Source organism: Dipodomys spectabilis, unplaced genomic scaffold, assembly GCF_019054845.1.
Source record: "Dipodomys spectabilis isolate Male_0828 unplaced genomic scaffold, ASM1905484v1 ptg000051l, whole genome shotgun sequence".
Taxonomy (NCBI): domain Eukaryota; kingdom Metazoa; phylum Chordata; class Mammalia; order Rodentia; family Heteromyidae; genus Dipodomys; species Dipodomys spectabilis.
The window spans coordinates 20,272,654-20,296,258 of NW_024870728.1; the positions used below are offsets into that span (position 1 = coordinate 20,272,654).

Here is a 23,605-nt window from a genome sequence, read left to right on the forward strand (position 1 = left end):
AGCCCTTCGTTCCACTGTAGAGAACTCTAAAGGTCTAAATTTTATCTGAGCAAAGTAAGAGTAAAATTTGTTGCACAGAGGAAGCATATATTCTAACTTATATCTAACTTCTTTTTGCATTAGTGAAACTGTGTTAGCGCATTATTTACTAACAGTTATATTTTTCAACATGTTTTGTGTTCCATGGATTCTTTTCCTCAAAAATGATATATTTCTTAGATTTTGTTTGCAATAAAATACTTGTGATTGTTAATAATAATTGAGTTTATATTTTTTAAAGAAAATTTCATAATTCAGAAAATGAATTTAATACAAAATGCATTACGTCTATACTTGTTTTCTTTCCTATGCTAAGAGCCTAGAATATGTTGAATTAAATTCATAAGTGAGTCAAAGTTAGGCTCCAAATAAGCTTTGAGAATATGTCCTAATGTCCTTGGGTCCCATTTTATTTATCTCTAAAATAGGAGATTGAATCAGAAAATGCCTTAGGTGTTATGTCTTCTCAAACTCTGAATCTAGGACACATGGTTATACATCTCAGAAGATCATTGTTGTGTCATTAATTAGTAATGATGGTTTACTGACTCAGCCCCTTTCCAGTAGAAATCCAATAAATCTTACAAGTTTTCTTTGAGATTTCCAACATCATTACAAACACAGAAGTAATGACAAAAGTACAGACATTAACCCAATGGAATTGTTAACAAATCCAAATAGCATACAAGGGTAACACCAAATAAAACTGCCAAGCAAAGTAAGATTGAAAACTGAGAGGAGCTGGTGAATGAGACGTTCTGAGGCAACGCATGGAAGGTTGCACGTAAAGACAAGGAAGCGTTGCAAGGAGAGGCGCAGGTTCTCCACAAAGATGAGTGCTTGGTTTGTGTGATGTTCCTTTTTTGGTTCATAGAGTAATTCTCTTCTCTTTACTTTCTTTTCTAGTTAGTTCAACTCTGGGACTCACACTTGCTAGGCTGGCCACAACTCCAGCCCAGATATCTTTCTTTTCTTTTTTTTTTTCTGTCGCTTGTGGGGCCTGAACTCTGGGCCTGAGAACTGTCCCTGAGCTCTTCTAGCACTCTACCAATTGAGCCACAGCGCCACTTCCAGCTTTTTCTGCTTGTGTGGTGTTGAGGAAAAGAACCCAGGGCCTCATGGATGCAAGGCAAGCACTCTACCACTGAGCCACCGTCCCAGCCCCTCTAGCCCAAATTTCTTTTTTTTTATTTTTGAAGAATAGCATAATTTCTGCTTTTTTTAATTGTGAAAATACTGTACAGAGGGGTTACAATTACATGGGCAAGATATTATCAAGCATTGTAGCCTCCTCCTTTGTTTCCCCTTCCCATCCCTTCCCACCCTCCCCCACTCCTCCACCCAATCCTCCCCGCTCCCCCGCCTCCCTGCACCAAAGTTGTAAAGTTCGTTTTCGACATAACGACTTGTACATCTCATTGTTGCAATGGGTCCACCTGTATCCCTATTTAAAAGATTTGTTTTTCCCCTTCCCCTCCACAAATTATATCGACATCAAATACAGTGAAAGCAGGGGTTATACTGTTGGGGAGGAACATAAAAAGCAACAAAGAAATAATCTTATAAATGTGTTAGAAACAATCACATGAAAGAAAAAAAAACATTAAAATACATATCTTAGGGTTCATTTCCCTAACATCATCTTATCTGACCCTTTTCTGCTTGATTCAGACATATACTAGATATTGCAAATAAGGGAAACCATGGGACCTATGTTTCTTTGGGCCTGGCTTTCTTCACTTAATATAATTTTTTTCCAAGTCTTTCCATTTCCTAACAAATGGGGCAATGTCATTCTTTCTGATGGAGGCATAGAATTCCATTGTGTATATATACCACATTTTCTTGATCCATTCATCTACTGAGGGGCATCTGGGTTGGTTCCATATCTTAGCTATGGTAAATAATGCTGCAATAAACATAGTCATGCTGGTAGCTTTAGTGTGGTCTTGTTTGTAAACATTTGGGTAAATGCCCAAAAGTGGGATTGCTGGGTCATAAGGGAGCTCTATATGGAGTCTTTTGAGGAACCTCCACACTACTTTCCAAAGTGTCTAGCCCAAATTTCTAAGGCAAATTCCAGAGAAGCATTGGCTCAAAACTTAAAGAGGCTCCCAAGGAATGAGCAAAAAGGGAACTGCTATCATGAAGCACATAAAGCTTTCACATTTAATGCAGAGGTTAGGGTGTGTTTTTTAATGTTCAAAGAAAACAAATAGGATGAGTAAAACCTACAGGTTATCAAATATAGTTAAGTGATTATTGGTAGCGCACACACAATGAGATGTGTGGGCATGAAACATTCATGATATTCTAAACAGACAAGAGACACAAAATACCCCTGACAGACAAAGAGTAGTCAATAGAGTTGAAGTATTAATTCAGCTAAGTGGTCAAACTTACCCTCATTTGTCCTCTGCCCAAGAATTGAAAATAAATCAGAGCTACTCACCAGGCAAGCTGGGAAGGTACAGCTCTGGCCAGTTTCCTTGTCCCTCTGTCCCTCTGAAACAGCAGGTGTGCGTCATGGGCCCAGGGTGCCTTCTGCCCATGGAGCACCTTGCTGCAACCTCATCTTTTTATCTCTGGTCTTCATAGCTACACCATCAGAGGGATGGTCAGTGTTACTGAGGGAGAGGAAACAGTGTGGTCCTTCCACCTGTGCACACTATATTCTGAGTATACCCCTAGCCCATCTCTCCCTTTTCTTCTCATATTATGTTTTCAATTGACTTCATAAACCATGGACTTATCTGTTCTATGGCCTGTGGGATGGACTGGAGGCCATTACTGCATCCAGGTTACTTTCCATATGATATCCTTAGAAAACAATGGCACCAAGAAGAATAGCCAATGTGGACTCTTGACTCTGCAGAAAACCTGAGGCTGCCTATTGTCTTCTTTGATTTTCTACTCACCTCGCATCAGCCAGAGTTGCTCGTGCCACAGCCCAGGCCACCACAAATGCTGCTGGAAACCCTGTAACCAGAAAAGTTCTCAGACATAAATATTTCATTTAAGATGAAGTATTTTCCCCCATGCTCATACATATGAATGTACTCAGATGAACGAAGATTTTAGGAAAAGTTGAAAATAAGTTGAGCTGTGGCCTCTTTGGTCTCTTTGGTCACTACGCTACTCTATTTGACTAATGTTAGGATGTTATATTTCAATTTAATTTATTATTTGTATGTAGTTTTTTTCTTTAAAAAAAAAAAGACGGATTGAATTCTACTTTTTATAAATTTTTTGTTGAAATAGGCCTGTGTAATTCCAGAGATTTCTTTTTTCAGTCATAGGGTTTGAACTCTGGGCCTTTGTGCTGTCCTTGAGTTCTTCAGCTCAAGGCACACTCTCTACTTCTTGAGCCACAGCACCACTTTTAGTTTTCTGGTGGTTAATTGGAGATGCGAGTCTCACAGACTTTCCTGCCCAGGCTACTTTGAACTACAATCCTCAGATCTCAGCCTCTGAGTGACTAGGATTACAGGTGTGAGCCACTGGAACCCAGCTTCAAGTGATTTTTTTGAGGTCCAGTTTGCATAACTTTTCTACCTATCTTGTTGTCAACTGGTCCTTTCATCCATCCATCCAACCATTCGTTCTTTCATCAAGGTCTTACTAAATATTCATTTATATGTCAAGGGTTATTCTAATCTCCAAAGCCACAATAAGCAAACTGACCATGTTCTTGATTTCTTAAAATGTATACTGTGATAAGAAAGACAAAATTAAAAAATAAAAGAATTTCACTTGTAATTAATGCTTGTCTTAGAAAAAAGCAAGTGATGCAAATGCTACTGTCTAATGGTGATAATGGGCATCGCTATTTCTCATGGTGTGGTTAGCAAAGGCTTGACATGGTTCTGTTTGCTGCTTTGTTGTCCTGGCTTCGTTTAAGTGCTTGACTTTTTGATCAATGCTTATAGTTTGTTATTTTCTGATCCTTATCATCTGATGCCTGAACAATCTTCTTATCAGGCAACTTCCTGAACAATGTGCTAAATAACATCAATTAATCATGTTTGAGTTGACATTATTATTTAAATGATAATTATATCAGGCACTGTCACTTAATAAAATCCCTTTCTCCATGCAGATTCCAGGTTAAACACCCATTCAATAAGGATAAATAACAATACTGAGACTTGTGAAATACAGAAAAAGTTAGGAGCATGAAGGGATAAAATAGAACCAAGAGCAAAGTTCCCTATGCTAGGATAGAGAAAGAATATGTATTTGGTTGACAGGGAAAAACTAGTCACTATTTCTTGCCTTTACTTCTCTACAAATTCTTCTGTGATAAAAAAGGTAAAAATACCACTTTAAATATTTACTTTCCATGGGCTGGGATGTAGCTCAGTGGCAAAGCGCTTACCTAGCAAGTGCAACGTCCTGGGTTAGATCCCTAGTACCAAAAAAGAAAAAGTCGAAAAAGGAAAAAAAAAAAGAGTTCCATAAATATTCACTTTCAATTTAAGTGAAAATCAGAAATGGCATCCATTCCTCTTCAAATAATTTTCCTTCCAATTTGTGGTTAAGAATCACCAAAATCAATGAAATATAATTCAATGTCTCTGTAATGTAATATATTTCTAGCTAAAAAAAAGTTTACAGCTGTTAACACTCAGGCCCAAATGAGCAATAAAGAAATCAACCAAGTTTTCTTCATTAATGAAGTCAATAAATGATATCATTGAAAGAAAGCACAAAATTAGATTCACTATGAAATATGCTAGCAAAGGACCCTACAAAACAACCAAAATGTTTATGAGGAGTTGGAGAATACATTTGGAGAAGTAAAATAATAACTTTCAGTATCAAATTAAGAAATCAACAAACTATTGAGCAAAGAGATTTGGATATATGATTTATTAAATGATAGCTGTGGCTTCGGGAATATTTTAATAATGATACTTTCCTATTGCAGTTACAAAAGCTATGCCAAACTTTTTATTTACAAATTAAAAAAAGTTGTAAGGAGAGGTTTGAAACGCTTACTGGGAACCTTGACTAAAGGAGGGTGTAACAATGCTCGATAGGAAATGCACTCATTACCTTGCTCATGTAACTGTAACGCCTCTGTACAGTATCTTTACAATAAATATATATATATATGAGTTGAAAATAACTTTTCTAGCTTTTAATATGACAGAGTCCTAACTTTAATTAAGAAGACAGGCTAGGCTAGGAACTATATGGTTCATGTCTTATAATTCTAGCTACTTTGGAGGCTGAGATCAGGAGGATCAAGTTTCTGGCCAGTCTTAGCAATTTTTTTAACAGAAAAATTTTTTCAACAGAAAAAGCTGTTGACAACTGGTGTGCTTGTCATCTTAGTTCTGATAGATAGCATAAATAAGAGGATTAGGGTCCAGGCCAGCCTGGGCAAAGTGAGATCTCATTCCAGAGAAAAGATAAACAGAGCAAATAAGGTTGTGAGATCTTATTCCAGAGAAAAAATAACCAGAGCAAATAAGGTTGTAGGCATGGCTCAAATGTTAGAGCACCTGCTTATCCAGTTCAAGACCCTGAGTTTAAACCCCATTACCACCATAAAAGGAAGGAGTAGAAAGACAGACTGGATTGGCCTGCATAGTCTAAATAAGGAGTTGGTGAGGACGTCTGCATCAGTTAGAAAAAAATAACTTAGTGCTTGCATAGCCAATGATGTAGAGATTCACAAAGTAAACAGAAGAGCTGGCTTCAGAAATAACACTTGATTCACAACCACTATTTCATAATAAATGAGGTGTTACAGTATAAGAAGCCCTTGTCATCTTAAAGGTTATTAATTAATTAGCAAGGTATTTCAAGCTTTCAAGTGTTGAGACAATATTCAGGCAGAAAAGCTTTTGATTAGAATAGAGGAAAAAAATATTTCAACTTTAGTCTTGAGCCACTTTGATAGCTCCTTTTCTGTATTGGTCATCTTGTAGCTTGAATATTAAAATAATTAACTGGGATTTGTAATTGGTCTTCTCTACATTCTTGGTTCCCTTTACTTGTTGCTATGCAAACAACACCTTTCTGTTGTCATGAGTTTTGCCTAATAGAATAACCCAGTACTGATTTGTTATTTTTGAAATGTGAACTGACTGTCTTCTTTTTCAAAAATAACCCTGCTAAAAGTGACTTGAATGACCACCTTCTAAAAAGCATGGTAATTTGTAGTCATTGTTTTTTTTTTAATTGTAAAAGTGAAGTAAAGAAAGCTTATAGTTGCGTAAATCAGGTAATGAGTACATTTCTTTTTGAACAGTGCCACCTTTTCCTTTGTTTTTTGTATTTTTTAAATAAGTTTTTTATTGTGAAAATACTGTACAGAGGGGTTATAGTTACATGAGCAAGGTAATGAGTACATTTTTTATTCAGCATTATTAGCTCCTCCTTTGTTTTTCCCCTACCATCCCTTCCTTCCCACCTTCTCAACTACACTCCCTTCCCCCTACCCCCACCATCCCACCCCTGGCCTAAATTGTAAAGTCCATTTTTCGACATAGCGTCTTGTACATCTCATTGTTGCAACGGGTCAACCTGTATCCCTATTTAAACAATTTGTTTCCCCTCTCCCTCCCCAAATTATACCAGCATCAAATATAGTGAAAACAGGGGTTATACCGTGGGGGAAGGATATAAAAAGCAACAAAAAATCACGTGGTATCTTAGAAATACATTAGAAACAATAACAAGAAAGGGAAAAAAACACTTGTGTCCCTTTCTTGGGGTTCATTTCACTTAACATCATCTTATCTGACCTTTGCTGCTTGTCCCAGACATATACTAGTTATTGCAAATAAGGGAAACTATGGGACCTATATTTCTTTGGGCATTAATGGTGCTCTACATTTCTTTCTGTCATTCTTGCCATATGATCTAGAAGTATGAATCCAAGGTGTATCATTGTAGCTTAGAAACACGAAAATCAAAATTTCAAGGAAGAAACTGTAGATGAAGCAGAACACTGACTTAGCAGTTCAAATGTGGATGACTTAGATGCAGTTGCTTGAATTTCTCCCACAGGATCCTTGCAATAATCTAGCCTAAGAAGAGAATCAGAAAGGTTCAATAGCTATGGGCATACGATCATATAAAATGATGCTTATCGAAATGAAATCCAAGAATGGAAACAAGAGGTTTTTTATTTTGCTTTTTGTAGTTTTTGTTTTTCTTTTTTTTCCCATTTAGTTGGTGTTTTTGATGCTGTAACTTTTCTCTTATATCTGAGTTGGGGAGGGAAAGGTGAAGCACAGAAATGGTAGGACAAAGGGTAAACAGTGATACTCATTGGACACTGTTGAAAATGAATTATGCAACTTCTGGAAGAGAGGGTTCGAGAGGGGAAAAACTGGAAGAAAACGAGGGAACACTTCAAAATCAAATGTACTCAAAACCTGACTTATGTAACAGTAACCCCTCTGTACATTACCTTTACAATAAAAATTTCAAAAAATAATTACTAAAAGTTTATATATATATATATATATATATATATATATATATATATATACATATGTAGCCTAAGAACAATGATAAGAAACTAAGCTTGAAATGTTTGTTGCTAGAAAGATAATAAAATCTATCTTTTGGCTGGAGGTGTGGCAGCAGGAATAACAGGCCGGCCTAGTGACCATGTGGCCCTGAGTTCAATCTCCAGTATCATCAAAAGGAAAAGGAAATGATTTTCATTTCAAAATAGAACAATGAAAAACACGACATGATACAAATGGGATCTTCAGGAATATGATCAGTGGACACAGGGGAAAGTCTTCAAATCCACAAGCAGTTTCAAAGAAGACACAGTGCCTTACCCCAGCCGATCAGGATGAAGCCCCACAAGTATTTGGTGTCAGAAAAGAAAGATACAAAGATTAAGTTATGCAGGTAGAGACCTTCCACCAGGATCCAATAATAGTTCGTAGCCAAGAAGTAAATAAACATCACCACAGCAATCTTGCACCCAATCTGTTACAGAGAAACCAGAAAGCCATCATATTAGAAGTCTTCCCTTGGACTGGAGACCAACCCAAGACAACTATAAAACAGTTCTTTGGCTTCTTTTTGGTAGTCTATATGTCTCCTGTATGTAAGAAAGCCAAGAAAGTTGGAATACACTAGAACCAAGGTAGCACAACATTCTTAAAGACTATTGCTTTAATTCTATTTTTTTAAAAAAAAGTTTATAGAAGTTACCCAAGAATCCACTGTCTTCATAATTGTTTATCGAAGTATATATGATAATAAGACTTATCGTACTCATGATCTGACACATGGAATTGAAACCACTTCGTACAACTATTAAAGGCCTAGAGAGACAAAGGATGGAGTTACCTTGTAACTCATAAGTAAATACACTGGGTGGCATGCAAGTGTATATAAATATATTCACTGAAATATGATAGCTTCAAAGGAGCTATCAAACAGTGTAATTCCTTAGAAAAGCAAAAATCAAAGTTCAGCATAAGAAAGCACCAGCAAATGGGTCCTCAAAAGAGGTAGGGGTGGGGTCAAAGGAAAAGAGATGGGAAAAAAGGAGAAGAGGGGAAGAAGGCAATCAAGAATACAATGTATATTGTATTCAATTAAGAAGAGTGAGGGAAGAGGTGGGTAGAGAAGGGATAGGGGAGTGGTGACATTGATCAAGATATATTGTGCTCATAAACTGCCATGTTAAATGGCAGCTCATTTGTACAACTATTTAGATCATAGATATATATATATTAAAAAGCTAATGTCTAGACATATACATAATCATAAAACTAAATAAAAGAATAGGACATGTAAGAAAAAAAACCGTATTTCTATTATAAATTTATTCCATTCTGGGCTTTTTCATGATATTATTGTAACAAATCAAACTGCCTCAAAAGTTAAAAAGGTAAAACATAAGACATTTAATATATGGATCTATGCATCAGATGATAGTTCTGCTGATCTGGGCTAAGTTCGCGCTCATTCATAGAGGTTTGCCTTGCCTGGTATATTCCCTCTTCTACTTTATGCTTCTGGGTAAAATGAGTCCCAAGGCCAGGTTGTAAACAGGCAGAGCGGAGATTACAAAGTCAGAGGGAAAGGCAGAAGGACACACAAGAGGTTAGGCATTTTATCAGTCCACTGTAACTGATTTTCAGATACACTGTTCCAAAGATCGGATTAACTGACTGATTTTAACTAATACTGATCCATTTTGAAGAACAGAATGAAGTGTCACAGAACTTTAGATTCAAAAATTTTGAGAGCATTACAGAGAAATTAAATATTGTAGTTTTTTTTCATTTCTAAGCTTTTGGGTTTGCTGATGAAAACAGTATCACATGGGGGGTTGCTATGGTCTGTTTACAAATACCATCTCAATCATATGGGTTTTTTGTAGTTTTCAATCCAGAATATTTTTGAGGAAACCCCCCCCCCAAGTATTTTTAGCACCTAAAATGAATAGTTAGACATCAGAGAGCAGAAACCCAGAAATAAACATCCAGTCCCGTCAGCTCTAACTCGAAAAGTAAACAAATATGTTGCCAACGGTGAGGTTTTGCTTACTTGTAATGTCTCTCAAATCAGCAGTGAGAGAAAAGGCGGGAACACTTACATACTGTGACTTGTCCACAGCAGGGGCTCCCATGGGATTCTGTAGGTCACCCTGCATCACCAAGGACTGCAGCTCCTCCGCTCCCAAGTGAGCCTGAGCCACTCTGTCCTTGACAAAGATGCTTACAGCTCTCAGCATGAAAGACACAAACAAGTGCAGATGGATGTAGTTCCTAGTACAATGCAACCGTCTGTGCAGAGAAGATATTTACTATTTACAGTTGGATAAAATTAGAAATGGGGAAATGAAATTCCTCAATGAACCCAAACTGCTCCTCAGGAAAGAAAAAACAAAAAAGCATGCTAAGCTCAAAGGCAGAGTTCTATTATATAAAAACATCTGGGACCTAAAACTGAACTACAACTTTTTGAGGATTAGCTTCAAATGTACCAAAAACAAGTTTTCAAAAGTATCTTGGGGGGCTGGGAAGGTGGCTCAGTAGTAGAGCGCTTGCCTTGCATGCATGAGGCCCTGGGTTCGATTCCAGCACCACATAAGCAAAAAGAAAAAAGCCGGAAGTGGCGCTGTGGCTCAAGTGGTAGAATGTTAGCTTTGAGCTGAAGAGCTGAGGGACAGCGCCCAGGCCCAGAGTTCAGGCCCCATGACTGGACCAAAAAAAAAGGAGTCAAAAGTATCTTGGTCTGCCAGCACATGTATCCATCCCTGAAGCACTGTGCTCTATTATACTGAAGTGTTGCATGATACTATATATTAAAGGGATAAGTTACTTAAGAGAGAACCATATAAACATTATTAAAACTGGAAATTCCATGTTTTTAGTACATTCTGTATAGTTAAAAATAAAATGTTCTGGCCGCATATTAACTATTTTTCTTCCTCATATGTTTTAATATATTCTGCATAATTACTAGTAAAATACCCTGGTAGTATATTAACAATTTTATTGCCTATAATATTTGAGAGCAAGGAAGCATACTTAAGTGAAGGGTAGATCCAGTACAACTAACTCTAGAAATACCACCTCCCCCTAAAGTTTATTTTTTTTAATAACAAGGTTATATTACAGAACATGACCAAAGGGGTTGTTAGAAAGCTCAGAACTTAAACGTACAACTTTCCTGTATAATAAATACATGAATGTGTGATCTTTCTTCCAGAAGAACAAAACACTCAAGCCTAAAGAAGTAATTGGACACTTCGAATCCAAATATTTTCTATTATTTTATAATTTGCATAATAAATTTTTATATATAATTTATTTCCTCTGATTTTATAGTTTGTATACTCTTCCTTAAAGATCTGTATTATTCAAGTGATACTAACTAGACTCAGTGTGTGTTTTGACTGATACTGTATACTTTTTATAATGTGTAGCAGACACAGAAGAAAAATGGACAAAACCATACATGAATGTTACCAGGTGAATGTATTTACATAATCACAATACTGACTAAGGACAGAACATTTTCCAAATATCGAAATCCCTTCTCAGGTCCCCTTCAAATCACTGGCTCACCAAAGATAATTCTGGATATTAATTCCCCAATGTTTGTGTACTTTGTATAGTGAGGGGAGTTCAAATGAGAATCAGCAAAATTGTTAGAAATGATTACATTATTAATTTGTTATGAAACATAACTATGCCCAGATGGTCCTCCTCATTCATTGATTCTTCACTGGGAATATCTCCATAAGAAAGCAATATATAGCTAGATAAGATATTATATTTACATGGAAATTATCTACTGTATGTATTACTGTTAGAGTATACATTTTGATTTCCCAGAGGTTTGATACTATTATCCTAATAAAAACTGCTTTGGTTTGTAATGCAAAAGATCTGGAATTTTTATATCGCCTTTAGCTATAGATTCTATCAACTGTACAGAAAGTAACTGCATAGCAATAGTAAAGGATCTATAGTTAAGTGCTGCAGTAACTTATTATGTAAGAGGAAGAATTATTACTGAGACAATTGTATCCTCTTGAAATTTTAGTTACTTTTCTTTTCCTGGCAGATTTGTCTGTTATTCTAAACAATCAGAACTGTGCTTGGTATAATGGAATGAGTTCTGGGAAGTTTCTTGCTTTCAAAGACAGATCCTTGATTCACTTTTCCTTTACCAAGAGCTCACTTCCACTAAAGACTTCTAACTTTTAACCAATCTAACACTTTCACTTTGTCACTTAAAAACACATTCACTTTACCTTGCTTTGGGGATACCATTTGTTTTGGGGGAGCCAGATTCTCACAAAATCAGGACAAGGAAAGACTTACCAGCTCCCACAATGATTAAACACAACAGAGGTCCAAATCGGGCCAAAAGCTCCTCGGTAGCAACCAAGCTGGGCACCATGTGTGCAGCAATTTAAAAGGTCAGAGTTTGCATTTTTTGATATTTTATTGCTTCTTTTGACTGTGCTTAGTCAAAAGTGCCTGTCATAAATCTGAATCTTCAAATACTCCATGGCTTTCCTTGATCTAAACATATTATTTGGAAAACTTTTCCCCATGCTTTTTCCTAATCACATCCTATTTATATGCAGGTGTCACTTCATATTTCCTTTCTTTGTCTAGAAGTCCCCGTTCGTTTTCTCAAATTACCATGCATATTTTATAGCACTTCTCACACAGTATACCACTTATTTTGTAAACTATTGGAATCACAAACTAACTACAAGCATCATGAGACTATAATACAACTTCAAGAGGTACTCTGAGAGATCTCTAGGTTGTAGCTCAAAATTTGTGTTTAGATTATATTAATGGAGTTGGAAATAAGTTTATAGTGGGTCAACTCACACTCCAAAGTCAGTCAAGATCAAATCATTTGGAACAAATTTTGTCCAATGGTGCCAAAATCATTTGTCCAAGTAAAACAAGCCAGATGCCAGTGGCTCACACGTGTAATCCTAACTACTCTGAGGATCATGGTTGGAAGCAAGACTTGGCAGTAAAGTCTGTGAAACTCTTATCTCCAATTAACCACCAGAAAGGATGGAAGTAAAGCTGTGGCCCAAGTGGCAGAACACTAGCCTTGAGTACAGACGTAGCACTCAGGCCCTGAGTTCAAGTAAAACAAGTCTTTATATCATGAATGAAAGGTTGTTGTTTTAATCCCTATGTTGCATTACTTTGCAAATAAATATATTGAAATACAGATGCATTGGCTTAGATGTTTCATACTGCCTGGATGCTTTCTATGGAATCAGCAACACAAAAAAAAAAAAAGAATTTGTCACTGAAAAACACATTTTAAATAAAATAATAACAATAAGTTTTAATCAATATCCTGTGCTGGAGAAAATCACTAGGGATTTTGATTATGCAAATCTCTATGTCTTCCAAGCAGTGGAATCAGGACACGTCCCTTCCTGGAGAAGGTGCACAGGAGTCACTCACCTGAAATAACCAATGGTGAGAATAGCCACAGCCAGGGAGCCAAAGGAAATGGAGTAGCCAATGGTGTATAAGATATAGAGGCTCTCGAAGAATTCTTGCTGAAGTGAAAGAGGCAGTCACATATATCATAGGAATATTTTCACCAGGACAATGGTTTTAAAAAACGAAATCCATTGTGTATATATACCACATTTTCTTGATCCATTCATCTACTGAGGGGCATCTGGGTTGGTTCCATATCTTAGCTATGGTAAATAATGCTGCAATAAACATAGTTGTGCTGGTAGCTTTAGTATGGTCTTGTTTGTGATCATTTGGGTAAATGCCCAAAAGTGGGATTTCTGGGTAATAGGGGAGCTCTATGTGGAGTCTTTTGAGGAACCTCCATACTGCTTTCCAGAGTGGTTGAACAAGTTTACATACCCACCAACAATGCAATGGGGTTCCCTTTTGGCCATATTCCCTCCAGCATCTGTTGTTATTAGAGTTCTTGATGATAGTAATTCTAACTGGGGTGAAGTGGAATCTCAATGTTATTTTGATTTGCCTTTCTTTTATGGCTAGAGAGGTTGAGTATTTCTTCATGTGTCTATTGGCCATCCTTCTTTCCTCTTCAGAGAAGTTTCTCTGTAAGTCTTTACCATAGCTAAGATATGGAACCAACCCAGATGTCCCTCAGTAGATAAATGGATCAAGAAAATGTGGTATATATACACAATGGAATTCTATGCTTCCATCAGAAAGAATGACATTGCTCTATTTGTTAGGAAATGGAAAGACTTGGAAAAAAATTATATTAAGTGAAGTAAGCCAGGCCCAAAGAAACATAGGTCCCATGGTTTCCCTTATTTGCAATTACTAGTATATGTCTGAGACAAGCAGAAATGGTCAGGTAAGTTGATGTTAAGCGAAATGAACCCCAAGATAAGGACTCAAATATTTTTTTCTTTCTGGCGATTGCTTCTAACATATTTATAAGATATTTCTTTGTTGCTTTGTCCTTCCCCCAAGGTATAACCCATGTTTTTATTGTATTTGATGTTGGTATAATTTGGGGAGGGGAAGGGAAAAACAAATAGTTTAAATAGGGATACAGGTGGACCCATTGCAACAATGAGATGTACAAGACGTTATGTTGAAAAATGAACTTTACAACTTTGGCGCTGGGGGGGTGGGGGCTGGGGGGGATGGGGTAAGGGGGATGGGGTAGGAGGGATAGGGAGGGGGATAGGGAGGAGGAATGGGAAGGGATGAGAAGGGGAAAACAAAGGAGGAGACAACAATGCTTGATAAGAAATGTACTCATTACCTTGCCCATGTAATTGTAACCCCTCTATATGGTATTTTCACAATTAAAAAAAGAAGAAGAAAGAAAATATCCTTCTGAGCATAATATTTCTGATTCTCTTTAGCTTTTTTGAGCTGTAATTCACATGTACAGATCTGATATGAGCAGTTTAACAGTTTTGACAAACTAAGTTCATTTGTGTCCTTTGCTAGTTAAAAAGCTGCCCATCACCCACCTCTACATATCCACTGCTCCCATTTCTGTTGCTGTTCACATACCTCATATTCTTCTAGAATGTTCTTGGACATCTTAGAATTCAAGATCTCTTGGAGTTTCATGCAAATAGTAGAGCTATTTCTTCTATTTCTATCATTGGTATTTGCACAGGGACTACTTGCATCTGTAAGTCACTTTCGGTCATATGGACATTTCAACAATATTTCTTTCTATCCAGGGACACTTTATCTCTTGCCACTTACTCAGTCCTTCCCACTCTTTTATGAACATATTGTTTTCAATGTGCAAGTTTTTCATTTCCTTGAGTAATTTATTCTTATTTTGTTACTTTTATATACTATATTCTAGGGAATATATATTATATTCTAGGGAATATAATAAACTTGTGTCCTATCATTACAGCTCCTTCCTTTCTTCTTATCAAAAATAATCACTCCATTTTGCCAAGCCAATGATATAGAAATTGTTGAAAGAAAAAAATTATAATTACGTAAAAATATCTTAATCTTATTTCCCCAGTAAAGATGTAATATATATATACATATATACATATATATATAAAATGGCATTTGTCCCCAATACATGCTTTTTTAGCTTCTTACTTCTTATAATAAATAATTTCATTTCAACCATTAATCATTTATGTCTCATAAATAAGCAATATTTTATCCTACAGTATATCAACACTTCAGGGAACATCTAGCTCTCTTATTAGAAGATATTTGCTTTCCCTAAGTCTTCTCAAATTACTTCTTAACAGTCATAAACAAAAGAAAATATTCCATATTTTTCATGGAGCTAAATTAATTTATGCTAACAAAATTCTTCACAGTTTGAATCATTTTGATATAAAATACTGCATGTCTTAGGTTTTATCAACCATTGTTAATTATTTGCATAGCAATTACTAGGAATGCTTACAAAGTTTGGGTTCTATATACATGATTTAATATAATGACCCTTTCAAAACTTAGCATGTGTCATCATGCAATGCACAAATAAAGATTACTACATAATTAACTAAATATCAGTGAAAGTTTATTCCTCTTTTTTTTCAGAGTAACTCAAATCATTTTGTAGGCTTTGAATTAAAACATGACTTCTATGACCAATGAATGTTTCTTGCTGTCAAGGAGACTAAAATCAATGTGAAGGATTTTCTATTAACTCAATGTTGGCATCAGTTGTAACATAAAATATATAACCATCTCTTCTTATTGACAACTTTTACCTAAAAACTTACAGCCTTGAAATACAAAACTAAAGGTCTTTCAACAAATTACCACAGAGCTCATTCAAGTGGTAGCACTTCCTCAAAGACATTATGAAAGTTCTATTTATACACAAACACTTCTACCCCTACTGTTCTTTTTCCTACTTTCTCCAAAAATCAATAGGTATAGGAAAAAAATGTCTTGTTCTCCCACTATGCTAGGGAAGGGTAACAGTCCTCGAAAGAAATGTACTCATTGCCTTACTAGTTAACTGTAACCCCTCTGTATAGCATCTTTACAAAAAAAATAAAATTTAAAAAAATGTCTAATTTGGGGAAAGTCTCTGTGTAATGGACTGTCTTCAGGGTTTTCATATAAATTATTTATTTACCAAATTACCATTTTCTCTCCAGCATTATTATTTTCTTTCTTCTTTTTTTGGGGGGGGAGGGTGTCAATCGTGGGGCTTGAACTCGGCTTGGGTGCTGTCCCTCAGCTCTTCAGCTCAAGGTAAGTGCTCGACCACTTGAGCCACAGCACCACTTCTGGTTTTGGGGTGGTTTATTGGAGATAACAGTTTCACGGACTTTCCTGCCCAGGCTGGCTTTGAACTGGGATCCTCAGATCTCAGCCTCTTGAGTAGCTAGGATTGCAGGTATGAGCCACCAGCATCCGGCTTCCTCCAGCATTATTTTTTTCATGTTAATTTTTTTTAACAATTTTCTTATTGTGATTAAGTGATTACACAAATTTCACAAATTTCACAGTATTGTGAAATTTAAAGTCATGAACACATTCTAACCTTCATGGAGCAAATTGTCTTTATCGTGGTCTATAAAGTTTATGAGTTCTTGAGCTTTGACAATACAGTTATTTCTTCCACATCGGGTGATATGTACATTTCTTTCCTTTTGCTTAGTGTCAGCTGTTCCCTCTTTCCCACTCATTCCCTCCCTTCCATTGCTGCCATTGAGTTATTTAGTTCGTTTTGATCAATGACCAGTGCAGCTGATGGGTCCCACTGTTATATGTTTTCCCGTTTCCCGCTGTTTCTGTGTCCTCCTCCTAGTTTCCCTCTGATCTCGCCAGCATTATTACATGTACATATTACTACACACTTTTACTTATCAGGTCCATGTGATATAAATTTCAACAGAACTTTTTAACTATCTAAAAAAGAACTTAACAGTACCTGTTGTAGCTTTTAAAGTATACATATGATCACTATATTACAAACACCACTTATGAGCAGTTAGGACATCAGGGCTTTGCTCCAGACTCTGCCTTGAGCAAGCAATGTCACTTGGTCACTTGGACCATCCACTTCTAGTTCTCAATTGATTCACCTCTGTGAAATAAAGGTACTGTGCCAGAAAACTCACATGATGCCCCTTGCTCTTCTTTAATTCTACAATTCTAATCTATCGTGTACTAATGAAATTATCTACTGGTAAATCTTAGAAAGTGAAAGGGCTTCTTCTAAATGATAAAACCATGCAAGAATATAGATAATTTAGTCACTCACAGATCACTAAAATTGAATCTATTTGAGTTTATACATAATGTATAATAAGATAATGTAAGCTTAATAATAACTTGAAATAAATACAAAATGTTATTTTTATAAGCATATATGTAGGTCTCTTAGCCAGGTATCTATGAACTAAGGAAAGTATCACCAGTATATTTCACAGGCATCTGAAAAAGTCTATCACTGCCTTATCTATTATGATCTTTGCATCATACAGCAAAGACATTAATGGTTAGCAATCAAAAACTGCATAGAATCATCATCCTGCTTTCCCTTAGGGATTCACAAACATGAAAAATGTCATTACCTTGCCTACATTGATATCTGGCTGCAGAAAGCAGTCTGAATAATTAGCCCATGTTTTATTTGAGCTGTGCATAAAATCCCATGTTCCATTGGGAGTACAATGTCGTAAAGCGACTCCTGTAAGACATAAAAAGGGGCCGAGGTAGCTCAGTTCCACGGGAGTCTATCACAAAAATAAAAAATGAAAAAGGGAAGAAAGAAAGGAAGGAATATCGCAAACTTTCCATTTCAATTTAAGAAAAATTCAATACCTTTATGATTGAAGTCATAAATGTAAGGAGGACATGGCACCGCAGACATTTTCCCCACCGTCCCTCTGGGCCAGCAGATGAGTCCATCCCACTCAGGAAAGCAATTACCTTCTGATGAGGAAAAAAGAAAATAAGAACAATGAGAAAACAATAGAGAAAAGTAGAGAACAAAGATATTCAAAATACATTTCAGACGACTGGCCCAAAAAAAAGTAAAACCACCATAACTGTTTGAAACTAAAATGGCATAGATTGGAGGTGAGTATTTCAAAATTCATCAGCCTGAATGGGTCTCTGAAGAAAGACCCATGTGGCTCTACCACACGAGCCATACTTTAGCAGTGATTTGAATGTTTTAATTTTGTAAAGCAAAGCTTTAGAAAGTATGGCTCATGTGGTAGAAGACCAGCCTGGCAAGCACAGAGCACCATATCCAAACCCCAGTACCAACAAAAGCACACAAATAAAACAAGTTAATATATCCCAATTATTATAATATGCTAGCAATAGCAGTTACAGCAATCCACATTTACAGCACATTGGAAACCACTGAGCAACTATGTTACAGCTCTCTCAAGTCTCACAACAGTAGCTCCATCAGGAAGTAACTATTATAAGAACTGCTGTCAAAGAACCTGACACATGAAACAGGTGCAAAATGCAGATGTATCTTTTTGCCAATAATGTCAATAAATTTGGGGAGTCTATCATTCATCTCAAAGTCCCAATGAACTCCAGCCCTTCCAAGATGAACGGAGGCCCTCGAGTCTCTGATAGCCTCTAGGGCACCCTCTTAGTCCAACTGTTGCCAACATCACTGTGATCATGTGAGCTAAGAGAACTCTTGCTATTCCTCTGCAGAACTTCTCTATGTGGCAATGGAACCACCCAGTTGTCCCCACCCTTTTTGCTTGGTAGTTCTCAAGATTCACAAGAAAATGTGTTGAGAGTGTAACATTTTGAGATAAGCAAGGAAACTGGCTAGGACAGACCAAACTCTATTCTAATCCCTCCCAGAAACAGGGTGTCTTGCAACACATGCAATACACATGTTGTCTGGGCTATAGAACCCGGGGTGGGGGGGGAGGGCTTCGTGGGGCATGTGCAATGGAGATGCCTGTCCACTGCCAGCAGCTTTCTTTAAGCTGGGGCGCCAGCTCACAATGCATTGTAGCCCACCCTCCATGTGAATTGGACTCACAAACATGTCTGTTTTCCTGTCTAGTTGGCCCTCTACAATGTATGTTGCAATATATGTACTGTTGGCAGCAAGAGTTGTCATATAGTGGGAAAAGATCTTCCTAAAACTGTAAAATCTAAAGGTCAGTTAGTTCTATAATTAGCTTTGAAACTGCTATGAAACTGATTTTTTTTTCTCATGCTCCAAAAGGGGCATTTGTCTACACGATGTCACACCCCCCCCCCCCCGCCATGTGTACATGCACAAATATATCTCTCAAAGTTCAGAAAATTAATCCTGAAGTGAAATTTTTGTATGTCATGTTCCTTTCTCTGGCGGCTCTTTGACAACAAGAATGACAAATATTCACAGAGGGTTGAAAAGATTGAAAAGCCATGAACTCAGACAGAAAATACAGGGCTCTTAATTACCATAGTCGCCTTGATAATCTTGTGAGTAAATACTTTCCTTATTTGGCAAGAAACTAATTAATTGCCTAGTGATTCATCACTCTCCCCTTTATAAATTAACACCATTAATTATAACTCTGCAATCCTTCGAATGTGCCAGGAACATTAATTATTACTGAAGCTTGTTCAACCATGATATTTACACAGAACAATCCAAAAATTCAAGAATCTGGTTTTTTCTTCTTTTAGCTCTTCAGTTATTCAGAACAAGATATAAGCATACCTAGAACCAGATGCAGGATACATAAATTTTTAGTTTTTGTTTTTAAATACTTGAATATTTTTATAAACTAGGTACTCATATTTCTCTCGTCAACATTGGGAAATTTTTTTTATGTTCTTAGAGCTCAAATAGTGTAATTCTTTAAAAAGAATAAGTCAAAGCTCAACAAGTAAGTACTAGAAAATGGGCCGGGGGGGGGGGGGGGGGGGGAAGGGTAAGCAAATGAAAGGGAAAAGGAGGGGAGAATTCAAACAAGAATTCATTACATATACCAAAAAAATTAATTCTAACTCCTCTGTACAGTATTCTCACAATAAAAAAAAGAAAAACAAAGGAAGAGGTGGGTCAAAGAAGGAGAAAATGCTGAAGGAGGTGACACGGATCAAAACGCATTGTATACACAAAGCTTTATTAAAATGCAAAAAAGTTCAATACATATCTGACAGAATTAAGAAAAGTGAGGAAAGGGGTGGGTTGTGGGCAATGATTGAGAATGTGGAAAGCAGTGAAACTGATCCAGATGCACCCAATTCATAGGCTGCCTTGTTAAACAGCAACTCATTTGTACAACTACTTCAAGATAATAAAAATATTTTTCAATTTTTTCAGCAAATAAAACAGAATATTTCATGCTCAAAATTGACAGTGCTATTTACAATACCTTAAAGTATTTATTTTATTTTATTTTAAAATAAAAGACAAGCAATATACCAGTTCACTCCTAAATAGGCTTCTCAATTTTAAGAGCATTTAATAATGAATTTTTAAAAACTAGCTAGTAAATTCAATATTATCCTAGTTTTTACAATTTTTAAGTGGAAAATTTGGACCAATTTACATATACTAAACATTTTCATTGAAAGATAGGCTAGAATTTGATCATATTTAATTCTATCCTACCTTATGGAGAAATATTTTAAAGAACGTGTTTCCCTTTTACTGTTCACTCATCCACAAAAAAAAATGTTGCACTGGATTCAAATATCACAAACTCTAGATGTTGCATAAGTTTATACATCCAGCTAATGTATTCTTTCATGTTTAATTTCTTTTACATTATTTTAAATTTTTATTGGAAAAGTGATGTACAGAAGAGGTACAGTTACATAAGTCAGATCATGAGTACATTTCCTTTTGAACAGTCTCACCCCCTCCTTCAGGTTTTTCCCTCCTGACTTCCCTCCCCGCTAGCTGTATAATTCATTTCCAACATAGTGTTTAGTGGGTTTCACTGCTGGATTGGTTCACCCTTTGACCTACCTTTTCTGTTCTTCCCCTTACTCTCCCAAATCAGATAAACTTACATACAAGACAAAAGGTACAAATCAAAAACCTCTTGTATGTAGCCATAAAAGAAATGCAAATAAAAACAACATTGAGATTCCACATCACCCAGTTAGAATGGTTATAATCAAAAACCCTAATAACAACAGATGCTGGAGGGGATGTGGACAGAAGGGAATGCTACTGCATTGTTGGTGGGAGTGTAAACTTGTTCAACCACTCTGGAAAGCAATATGAAGGTTCCTCAAAAGACTCCACATAAAGCTCCCCTAGGACCCAGAAATCCCACTTTTGGGCTCTTACCCAAACAATCACAAACAAGGCCATACTAAAGCTATCAGCACAACTATATTTATCACCACATCATGAAACCAACCCAGATGCCCCTCAGTAGATGAATGGATCAAGAAAATGTGATATATATAGATATATAGATACACATATGAATTATATGCTTCCATCAGAAAGAATGACAGCAACTTGGAAAAAATCATATTAAGTGAAATGAAGAAATATAGGTCCCATGGTTTCTCTCATTTGCAATAATTAGTATAAGTCTAGGATGATTTTATTAGATGAGCAGAGCTCAAAAGCTATGTACATATGATCATATAACATAATGCTAAGCTAAATGAACCCCAAGATATGGACACAAGAAGTCTTTCTTTGTTGTTGTTTCTAATGTACTATGTGATTTTTTGTTTCCTTTGTATGTTCTTCCCCCTATGGTATATTCCCTGTTGTCACTGTACTTGATTTTAGTACCCTGCATCTTTTATATACATTTATCTAATTTGGGGTGGGGAAGGGGAATAACAAAATGCTGACATAAGGACACAGGATGACCCATTGCAACAATGACACAAGACACTATGTTGGAAATGAACTTTACAACTTGGGGACTGGGGGAGGAGTGAGGGAGGTGTGGGAGAAAAAGGATAGTGGGAGAATAACAAAGGAGGGGGTAACAATGCTCAACAAGAAACACACTCATTACCTTACTCATGTAACTGTAACCCCTCTGTACGGCATCTTTACAATAACATAAAATTAAAAGAAAAATATAAATGATGACAAAAAAAAGTAAACTCTTAAATCCACACAAAAAGAGACATGCAGAGAGATGGGGAAAGCATTGCTGTGCTTGTATCTTTCATTAAAACAGGGCATGACTGATGAGTATATCTCCTTGGCACTATGTAGGGAAAGAACCTAGTAATCTCTGTGAGGACTCAGGTAGGAGCAAGTTTCTTCAGCATCTTTACCTCCTTCCTGGCGCTGAGCTGTGATGTTGAGTTCACATTGAACCTTCGCCTTCATCACCAGAACAATCTGCTCCTCTATCGTAACAGTGCCATCTGAGTCCAGCTATAGAAATAGAAAACACAAACATTGACATCATCTTTTTTTTAAAGCTACCACCCAAGTTTTTATTACTTTATTTTCTAATATTCTTAAAAGTGAGCTTTGATAGTAAGCCATCTGGGATAGTCTTATCAGACCCAAAATTCAGTATTGTAGGATAATTTAAATTTACCTGATAAGCCTTAAGAAAAAAAATGTAATACATGAGAATGTGAGGACTTTTTAACAAATTTGACTAATTAGAGACAACTATTGTCTCCCGATATGTAGCTCTACCTACCAAAACATTACCAATAAAATCTGAACAAAATATTCAACATCTCTGGGCTTTGGTTTGCCCATCTATGAACTAAGTAAGCTACTCTGAGTGATCCTTTTTGTTTTAATACTGAGACACACATATATACACACACACATTCAGAATTCCCACAAGACACGTGCAGAATCATACTGTCTCAGTAATTTGAACTTTCCTTAACTAAACTGACTGCTCAAAGCATTGTCAAAAAATGTGGTATATATATATATATATATATATATATGTATGTATATACATATATATATATATGTATAGAGAGAGAGAGAGAGAGAGAGAGAGAGAAAGAGAGAAAGAGAATGGAATTCTATGCCTCCATCAGAAAGAATGACATCACCCCATATATTAGGAAATAGAAAGACTTGGAAAAAAATACTATATTAAGTGAAGTAAGCCAGGTCCTATGGTTTCCTTTATTTGCAATAACTAGAATATGTCTAGGATAACCTTATTAGACAAGCAGAAAAGGTCAAAAGCTATGTACATATGACTATATAAGATGATGCCAAGTAAAGTGAACCCCAAGATAGGGACACAAGAGGTTTTATCTTTGTCACTGCTGTTTTTAGTGTATTTATAATGTACTATGTGATTTTTATGTTTCTTTTGTATGTTCTTCCCCCATGGTATAATCTCTGTATTCACTGTATTTGATTCCAGTTCCCTGCATCTTGTATATATATTTTTATAATTTGGGGAGGAGAAGGGAAACAACAAAATGCTAAAATAAGGATACAGGATGACCCATTGTCACAATGAGATGTCAAGACACTATGTTGAAAAAGAACTTCATAACTTGGGAGGGGGAGGGAAGTGTTGGGGAGGTGGGGAAGGAAGGGATGGTAGGGGAAAAACAAAGGAGGGGCTAACAGTGCTCGATAGGAAATGTACTCATTACCTTACTCATGTAACTGTAACCCCTCTGTATAGTATCTTTACAATAATATA

At 36.3% G+C, this 23,605-nt stretch overlaps 1 protein-coding gene across 1 annotated transcript in view; it reads right to left on the reverse strand.

Annotated features, from left to right (window-relative positions):
- The window catches only part of Pth2r (parathyroid hormone 2 receptor), a 50,963-nt gene extending 33,074 nt beyond the window's left edge, over nt 1-17,889 (reverse strand). The window contains exons 1-6 of the mRNA XM_042679215.1: nt 17,820-17,889; nt 17,570-17,685; nt 12,993-13,090; nt 9,629-9,818; nt 7,851-8,004; nt 2,958-3,018 (exon numbers count right to left, since the gene is read on the reverse strand). Of these exons, the coding sequence (XP_042535149.1) occupies nt 2,958-3,018; nt 7,851-8,004; nt 9,629-9,818; nt 12,993-13,090; nt 17,570-17,685; nt 17,820-17,868 (668 nt within the window). The 5' untranslated portion in view covers nt 17,869-17,889. The remainder of the gene's footprint in view (nt 1-2,957; nt 3,019-7,850; nt 8,005-9,628; nt 9,819-12,992; nt 13,091-17,569; nt 17,686-17,819) is intronic.
- Nucleotides 17,890-23,605: the final 5,716 nt, after the last annotated feature.